The sequence below is a fragment of the Ostrea edulis genome, chromosome 3, assembly GCF_947568905.1.
Source record: "Ostrea edulis chromosome 3, xbOstEdul1.1, whole genome shotgun sequence".
In the NCBI taxonomy this organism is placed as follows: Eukaryota; Metazoa; Mollusca; class Bivalvia; order Ostreida; family Ostreidae; genus Ostrea; species Ostrea edulis.
Window position 1 is genome coordinate 97,779,747 of NC_079166.1, and position 9,280 is coordinate 97,789,026.

The following is a 9,280-nucleotide window of genomic DNA, read 5'->3' on the forward strand; positions in this document are numbered from 1 at the left end:
CTATCAGTTATGGATATTTCTGCGTATTATGTTTCTTTCTTGAATCATTACTACAGTCTACTGCAATGCAATGATAGTACACCATTGTTAAAATCGGGTGAATCGATCACAATAAAAGTTGCAGAACTGGTATTATTTACCAACATGCCCAAATTCTCGCATACTCTGGGTCTCGCGAGACTTTGAAAGGGGGAAGTAAAATTTAAAACCAAGACGGAAAAAGTAGTCGCGATCTTTCGTATTACGTCATGGACTTTTCTTTTACGTTTGACACTAGTCTTACTCTCAACTCATTTTAAAATGAATGAATGCATGAATAAGTGCAGTTATAATGTTTAATGTTGTAAAAAAAAAAAAAAAAAAAAAAAAAAAATAATAATAAAAAAAAAACCCACCGCAAGTGAATTGGACTTAAAATATCACTAGAAATAGACATCATCGAGATGTGTCTCGTATGTCCTCAATAATGGTGCTGCTTTGTGTCTCGTATGTCCTTAATAATGGTGCTGCTTTGCCTCCAACAAAAGTATCTTAATAGATATCACAACGCACGTATAATTCAGATTATGTAAAAGACGATATTCAGTTCTTGTTACCGAGCTCATCCAATAACCATTAAAAGTGTCTTTAAGTTGTGCTCGAAAATACTTCACACTGATTTTGACTACGGATTACTCCGTTTACCTTATCAAAATATTGGGCTCACGTCTTCCTAGGCACTTGATCACTCCTATGGTGTGTACAGGGGTCTGTTTTTGCCCTTACTTTTAATTGTGTTTTCTTTATGGAATTTATGAGATTGGTCAATGTTTGTTTAAAATGCAGTAGTAATGATATGCTTTACAAAGCAAGACACTGTTGTTACGAGCTTTGTCTGCTGGAACCAAAACATATTACTCATGTAACTTATCTGATTGTTTCATCACATCTGGGTTACTGAACAAAGAAAATTACTCCGTTTATCTGACCAAGATATATGGCGCTTGTAAACGATTAACAGGGTGTATTCCCTCCACTAGATACCCGATCCCACCTCTGGCGTGTGCAGGGGTCAGTGTTTGACCCACTCTGGATATATTCTTAATGAGATGGATCACTGATCGTTATCGTCACTTTTCAGGGTACATATTTATGTTTTAAGATAATACGAGATCATAATATTCTTCCTGTACATTTAATCTGAGATATATCTGAGAAGTTCTCTTCATATTTAGCTCGCGTATCTACTGTAAAGAAAGCCATGGCAGTTCAACACTGTAATAGTAGTAATAGCGAATACGTCAAATATCAGTCATAGTATTCTATTTATAGGATATATTTTCCTGAAAATGGTATTTGCCATTTTGTTTTCTCTTAAGAAATGAAAACTCTAATTTCACATAGAACCACAGTCTCATGTGAGGTTGGACCCCTCACTTCGGTTTTCACAAAACGACCACGTGAGTTCTTTGGACATATCACGTGGACCACTTCAGCGTCCACGCCAGGACCCTTAAACTGACCACACTCCAGAGAGAATGCTGTATTGGTTTCACTCAAAGTAACAAAGACATCGTGTAGTTTTTCACCTGAAAGAAAATGTATTAGATTAAGTTTACTCCTCACCATTGATTAAGGAGGAATAAATGTGGTTGAGATTTCTGTATTGTATCTCAAATAGACAATATCAGTCCGTAAGATTTTCTTTTGAACAGCCATAATAAGTTAAACAATCCAAACGTAGTTTTTAACAATTTTGAGACATGCAATATTCGATTAACATTAGCATGGGTTTTTTTTTATTTTTTAGGAAGGTGAAACAGAAACAATTAGAAAAAACTGATATAATCCTGATATATAGCTCTAGCGGTGAAACAGAAACAATTAGAAAAGCTGATATAATCCTGATATATAGCTCTAGCGGTGAAACAGAAACAATTAGAAAAGCTGATATAATCCTGATATATAGCTCTAGCGGTATACATTTCAGTAAAAAAAAAAATTCAAATTTCGAATAATTCCGTAAAAGTAATAAAATAAAATTAGATTAAGATTAGCTACGTTCTACGCGATACAATACAAAATAGTAAGTTAAACCTAGTGTCAAAAGCGTCGATTATTCTCTTATAGATAGATTTCTTATCATTTCAATCGATACTTGGTGTGTAATAGTATTTTTTCTTTGAGTTTCAGGGTTAGGGTTTTTCTTTGAGTTTCAGGTTCCAAAATTGCATTAAAAAGTAATGCTTTGCCAAGTTATAATTTTTACCATTGGCGTCGATCCTGTTGAACAGAGAGGCGTATTTGACGACGTGGATGGCGCCTAAATCAATCGTTATCCACGGGTTGTACTCTCCAAGTGTGTGTGAGCACTGACCGGCATGGCCGTCCAATACAACTTTGCCGTCAATAACGTCGTAGGGTTTGGACGGATGAAACACCGTACTCATCCGTGCAGTCTTATTGAAAGCGGCATTCACTGCTTTCACTTCTGTAAAATCATAATATATATGTTCAAATGTATAGATAAAAATAAAGAGCTTTATTTTGTGAAGGACAACTTTTATCCCGAAAGTAGTCTAAAAACAAGGACCAACGACATAAATCGGTGAAGCTGTTGAGAAACGCTCAATTTTCATGGCTAAATAGGATTGATGAGAATGGCTGCTGTTTGTCATCTTCCCGAATCTTGTTCACGAATGATTACGTCAGCTCCACATGTTGATAGTGCATGTACACCCAAGCGTCAAAAGTATTTCCGCGCTGCTAATTTTCACTATATAATTCATTCAATAATACATGTACAATTTTTAAGGCTCTGATAAAAATATTTCTACTGCTGCCATCACCATACAAATTTCACAAATCATGCACAATCGCCTAGATTTGAATCTATTATTATTATTTTTTAATAATTTGTTTTAATAAGTAATACAATTTTTTTTTCAGGTTCACACAACATTTATTCACGTTATGACAGTCAGGGTTTTAACATCATGCTCTTACAAACCCACCTGATTAGGGGGTACAAGGTATTTTATCTACCATTTACTCACACATCCACTCTAATAGGCATTCATTCAAAGATAAAAGAAAAGGAAGAGGATTAGAAAGGAATGAAATTACTCTGGCTTATCATATGTACACTATACAAAATAATATTAATCTAATAGGTTGTCGCAAACTAAAGGTTTTAAATGTATAACAAATGTACTGTTATGACATTGATAATAACTTCCAATGATATACATAGGCTAATTAATGTATACAATTACATATTATATATTCTGGGTGATCTAAAATCTATAAATCTTTTAACTTATGAAATGTATTCCATTTCTTCTCAAAAACATCTGCATAATCATTTTTGCATGCTAACTGCCTTTCCTTCTACTTCGTACACATTTGTCAGAGTGGTAACAAATTTATTTAACAAAGGCGGATTGCCTCTACATTTGCAACAATACACAAAGTACTTTAAATAATAATTAATCAAATTGATCATTTCATTTTCTGAGCTACCCAGCAAAAAGGTTTTTTTTATCAACAACAATATTTACTGAAAAAAAATCCCTAAACCATGACTGCACATTCTTGAAAAATAAAACAACATTTTCACAGTCATACAAAACATGCTCTATTGATTCCTTTTCTTTTGCACAAAACGAACATAAATCGTTGTCTATTTTCTTTATTTTGAACAAAAATAAATTTGTGACTAAATTTTTTTGATTTATACGATATTGTAGCCACTGTAATTTTGTATCCTTTGTAATAGTAAAAACATTTTTATTAATTGTATTCCACTCTTCTTGAGAGATATCAAATTGTATATCCCACTTCTTTTGATCTGTAGGCTTTTCTTCACTATAATTAAAAATTTGGTACAGTTTTTTCTTGTTTCTTTTAAAATATATGAAAGGGGCTATATGTATGGGAATAGTAGGTTCTTGAACTTTTATAAACTGGTTTATTCCATTAACTCTCATTGCTTTCTTCAATGCTTGTCTTATACCAAAAAATTCCCAAAAAACATTCAAAAAATGAGATTTTACTTTAAATACATTTCCATGAATTGATTATAATTCATGATATCTCCATTCTCATCTTACACTGAATTAACTGTATACAACTGTATACATGTACATTATTTTCACACCATTCTTTCAGATATAAAGTTTTTCTATTTACCTTTATGTTTTCATTGTACCATAAAACACTATTAACCATAAGTTCAGAAGATTTTTTTCTCTCAAAAAGGCATATTGACCATTCCCATTAATACAAATTTGAACACTAACTAGGATAGTCATATTGTAAGACCTTCATTTGAACTTAATCTTCCACATTTCATATTAATTAGCATTAAAAAAATCTACCCCATAATTCATAAATCGACAAAAAATATTGCAAACAACACTGAAAGTAACATTTGTCATAAATCTTAGTGAATTCTGCATCTATTCTGAATATTTCAAAATAACATTAATTACAAAATCTTAGTGAATTCTGCATCTATTCTGAATATTTCAAAATAACATTAATTACAAAATCTTGAGTGAATTCTGCATCTATTCTGAATATTTCAAAATAACATTAATTACAAAATCTTAGTGAATTCTGCATCTATTCTGAATATTTCAAAATAACATTAATTACAAAATCTTGAGTGAATTCTGCATCTATTCTGAATATTTCAAAATAACATTAATTACAAAATCTTGAGTGAATTCTGCATCTATTCTGAATATTTCAAAATAACATTAATTACAAAATCTTGAGTGAATTCTGCATCTATTCTGATTATTTCAAAATAACATTAATTACAAAATCTTGAGTGAATTCTGCATCTATTCTGAATATTTCTAAATAACATTAATTACAAAATCTTGAGTGAATTCTGCATCTATTCTGAATATTTCAAAATAACATTAATTACAAAATCTTGAGTGAATTCTGCATCTATTCTGAATATTTCTAAATAACATTAATTACAAAATCTTGAGTGAATTCTGCATCTATTCTGAATATTTCAAAATAACATTAATTACAAAATCTTGAGTGAATTCTGCATCTATTCTGAATATTTCAAAATAACATTAATTACAAAATCTTGAGTGAATTCTGCATCTATTCTGAATATTTCAAAATAACATTAATTACAAAATCTTGGTGAAGTTTTCAAGTTAAAACATGAAAGTTGTAATGAATATATAGTGAAAATTAGCAATGCAGAAATACATCTGACCCCGGAGTGAGGTAATCAATGCAGAAATACATCTGACCCCGGAGTGAGGTAGTCAATGCAGAAATACATCTGACCCCGGAGTGAGGTAGTCAATGCAGAAATACATCTGACCCCGGAGTGAGGTAGTCAATGGTAAAAAATACTTCTGACCCTGGAGTGAGGTAGTCAATGGTAAAAAATACTTCTGACCCTGGAGTGAGGTGGTGAATGTTAAGATATACTTCTGACCCCGGAGTGTGGTAGTCAATGGTAAGAATGCAAGCATGACCTGATGGATTGAAATATGAGCGGTCACTCCCCCACCCCAAGGATTTAGGAAATATAAAGTTTTGGCAATTTTTAGATTCTATTTTGTTTTGCTTCTGAAGAATATAAGAAGCCGCCTACTCTGAACCCACTCCTTCCCATGAAAAACGTTCTAATCTGACCTCTTTTATAACCTTAACTTCTCCATGAAAAACGTTCTAATCTGACCTCTTTTATAACCTTAACTTCACCATGAAAAACGTTATAATCTGACCTCTTTTATAACCTTAACTTAACCATGAAAAAACGTTCTAATCTGACCTCTTTTATAACCTTAACTTCACCATGAAAAACGTTCTAATCTGACCTCTTTTACAACCCTAACTTAACCATGAAAAACGTTCTAATCTGACCCCTTTTACAACCCTAACTTAACCATGAAAAACGTTCTAATCTGACCTCTTTTACAACCCTAACTTAACCATGAAAAACGTTCTAATCTGACCTCTTTTACAACCCTAACTTAACCATGAAAAACGATGCCTTATTCCTGCGTACTGATCTTGCCTTGTGATAAGAAATAATGTTTTACGATGTAACCGTTGTACTGATCTAGCCTCGTTATAAGAAATAATGTTTTACGATGTAACCGTTGTACTGATCTAACCTCGTTATAAGAAATAATGTTTTACGATGTAACCGTTGTACTAATCTAGCCTCGTTATAAGAAATAATGTTTTACGATGTAACCGTTGTACTGATCTAGCCTCGTTATAAGAAATAATGTTTTACGATGTAACCGTTGGGAAGCGAAGACCACTGAGATGCTGCACATTACACGAATTCAAAGTTTTGATCCGCCCATTTATTTAACGAGGAAAATATAACACAGTTGATGTAATCAGTGTATTGTTTGTGACGTCATGTTTAGCATCTCTGCCCTTTCTCTATCAAACCAATAAATATTATCAACAACCAAATATAACAAGATATGAAAAGACTTGTCCATTTCTTAAAAATATTTGTGGTATTTTCCAAACAATTTATTTTGTGTAAGGGGTGTTCAATGAAGTATTAAAGACACGGCGGTATTTTTCCAAAGCACGTTGGGTAATCCCCATCATTTTTAGCAGTAGAAGAGCCAATCCTGTGACTCAAATATGCAATCATTGAATCGAGCTTCGCTCGCTAATAATCAGAAGTACTAAGGATTTTTTTTTGAATTAGCAGCCGCAACATCAATCAAATGGCTTGCCATCGGAAGAACGAAATGAACGTAGTGGCAGCAGGTAGATAAATTTATTGCCAACCGCCAGTTAAATTCAGTGGCAGCGGCCAGTTAAATGACATATTCGTGGCGGCCGCCATTGCATGATTTATCTTGCAGCCGTCAGATAATGACTGGCGAACACCACATGAATTAAGTGGTGGCTACCAATTCTATTAATATTTGTTCTCTACCCAGGTACCGACTGACTTCCATGAAAAGGTGTTAACAAAACACCACATTTAATTTCCCCGAATCATTCATTTATACAATTCTGATGAAACATTTCTAATGAATATCAAAATGAGTGGGAGACTGATACAGATGCTGTGATAATGCTGTTGTTTGAAATTAATTTGATTCAAGTGAACATACCACATACCATTAGCATTATAAAGCGCACATATCGTGTTTAAAATCAACATTTCCATTATCGAAAGTGACACCCTTTGCGTCTGGGATTTGAGATCAACAATGTTTATGAATAAATTATTATGTTCAATCTTTAGGAAATTGCTAAAGTGAAAAATACTGAAATATCAATGTTTTATTATACAGTTATCATAGCATTTTAGATATGGCGATTGCTAAGTAGAATCAAGGGGGGGGGTGTTGTGATTTGCACTTCGATAACTCGAAAAGATATACATAACACGCATTGCAACAAGGACTTTGGTGACGTCATAATAGATTTCGAAGTGTGATTTTCACGAACTTTACAAAGTTCCGGTATTATTAACACTGTTGCGTGTATAACCTGTTTCATACCTATTTTAGACCACTCTTACTGATTTTGACTACGGATTACTCCGTCAACCTGATCAAGAATTCGGGCTCACGGCGGGTGTGACTGCTTACTCCTCCTAGACACCTGATCCCATATCTTGCCCTGATCTTAATTCTGTATTCTTAATGAAGATAACGAACAGTACTTAATCTCATGACTCCTATACGCAATACAAAATAAAGAGTTGGGCACTGGATATACCAGAGGTGGGGTAAGGTGCATAGGAGGAGTAAGCATCCCCTGTCGACCGGTCACACCCACCGTGAGCCCTATGATCTGGTAAACAGAGTAATCCGTAGTCAATATCAGTGTGCCAAGAACTGCCTAACAATCGGCATGAAACACGTCAGACAGCATTTGAGCCAGTGATAGGTTGTATTGGCAAACTCGATCCTTATAACGACCATAGAATTTGTAAAATGCTGACTGTTGAAACCCCTATAACATCAATTTAAAAAACCTGATCATACACAGAACTCTTGCGTATCGAATGAGTTGAGAGATATAAACACAATATGCAGGTGATAATGGAATGTTGTTACATAAATATTGTAAGTTGACTATGGAGAAGCTGAAATCATCTCGTTGTTTACAAAGTTGAGTTGTTAGATTGCCATTGATATCTATTTTCCATAAAATATCTTAGTATGAAGCAGAAGTGGGTGACTCTGTGGTGTCTTTTACTTCGAGTTTACCAGGATCTCGTATATGGAATCGGCATATGAATGATTGTTAATAGATAAAACGTCGTCGATAAATCTAAATGTCGCATTGACGGCACAGCATATATAAATGTAGCATGTATAGGTATTCAGAATAAGATGTATAAACAACGATTTGGTGCAAGTGAAAGACGGAGGTCATTTGCTGATATAATGTGTTAGATTTAGGAGAGAAATGATGGATGTCGGTAAAAGTAAAACTTACTTTGTTTCTGTTATAATCGATAACAGATTTGTCATGTCTACTTAGTTTACATAGTTTGGGTAACTTTTATACACTATTTCTAGCTGTGGAATAAAAAAAAGATGAAAAGCAAAGAAGCGGGTTGAAAGTGATATATCAAAATTAGTACCGTATAAGTTTTACATGATACCCTTAGTTAAAGTTTCGAAAGAAGAAATAATGATTTTCGAAAGTGAACAAACAGAAATAATTCAAACCATAGTATTTCCAAGGCCCAGCATCCCTTCCATCAAAAGAAAGGCGAATTCTTCCTTCTGTCTGACACAGGAAGTCCAGAACATTGAAGAAGAAGGAAACACATTGAGCTATCTTAGTACATCGCAAAGCACAGACAGACAGACTAGCAACAGGGACGGACAAGACGGTGTCCTGCCGTCGGTAGTCCAGATCCGTTTTATGCTGGTAGTGTACAGGTATTTTTTCCACTGAGAGTATATGTGGTGTCATGAGAAGTAAGCACAAGAGGAATATAAGATATTTCGATAAATTTCTGCAACTCATGGCGGTTTCTTATAATTGTACAGTTTCCGACAAAACGCACTGATCGTCGTTTTTTAAAATTTTCTTCTGATTGTATTTTGTTCTTACTCTTTGTGGATATATTTATATTCGTTGCAATTAGAATGAATAATGTATGAGTTGGAGAACAATTATAATCTATACGAGTATTAAATTTTATCTGTAACATGCGTATTCATCGCTGTGATCAATTACTTAATAGATGCGTGTCTACAGAGGGGCGTGTGTACAGAGGGACGTGTCTACAGAGGGTTATTCGAGGGCAGCC

At 33.8% G+C, this 9,280-nt stretch overlaps 1 protein-coding gene across 1 annotated transcript; it reads right to left on the reverse strand.

Moving 5' to 3' along the window:
* Positions 1–1,147: 1,147 nt before the first annotated feature.
* LOC130053696 (fucolectin-like) lies at positions 1,148–8,940 on the reverse strand. The gene is made up of 3 exons (XM_056161109.1): positions 8,691–8,940; positions 2,249–2,470; positions 1,148–1,568 (listed from the first exon to the last, which is right to left on the reverse strand). Exons 1-3 carry the CDS (start codon positions 8,938–8,940, stop codon positions 1,354–1,356), a joined length of 687 nt encoding a protein of 228 aa, XP_056017084.1. The 3' UTR covers positions 1,148–1,353.
* Between the last annotated feature and the right edge of the window lie 340 nt (positions 8,941–9,280).

What these genes read in the sequence shown, in the direction of transcription:
- LOC130053696 (XM_056161109.1), bottom strand. Translation starts at nt 8,940, where the DNA reads ATGACACCACATATACTCTCAGTGGAAAAAATACCTGTACACTACCAG. An exon ending in TGGGCCTTGGAAATACTATG is followed by an intron (nt 2,471 to 8,690) that starts GTTTGAATTATT and finishes ATGATTTTACAG; the next exon opens with AAGTGAAAGCAGTGAATGCC. An exon ending in CAACAGGATCGACGCCAATG is followed by an intron (nt 1,569 to 2,248) that starts GTAAAAATTATA and finishes ATTTTCTTTCAG; the next exon opens with GTGAAAAACTACACGATGTC.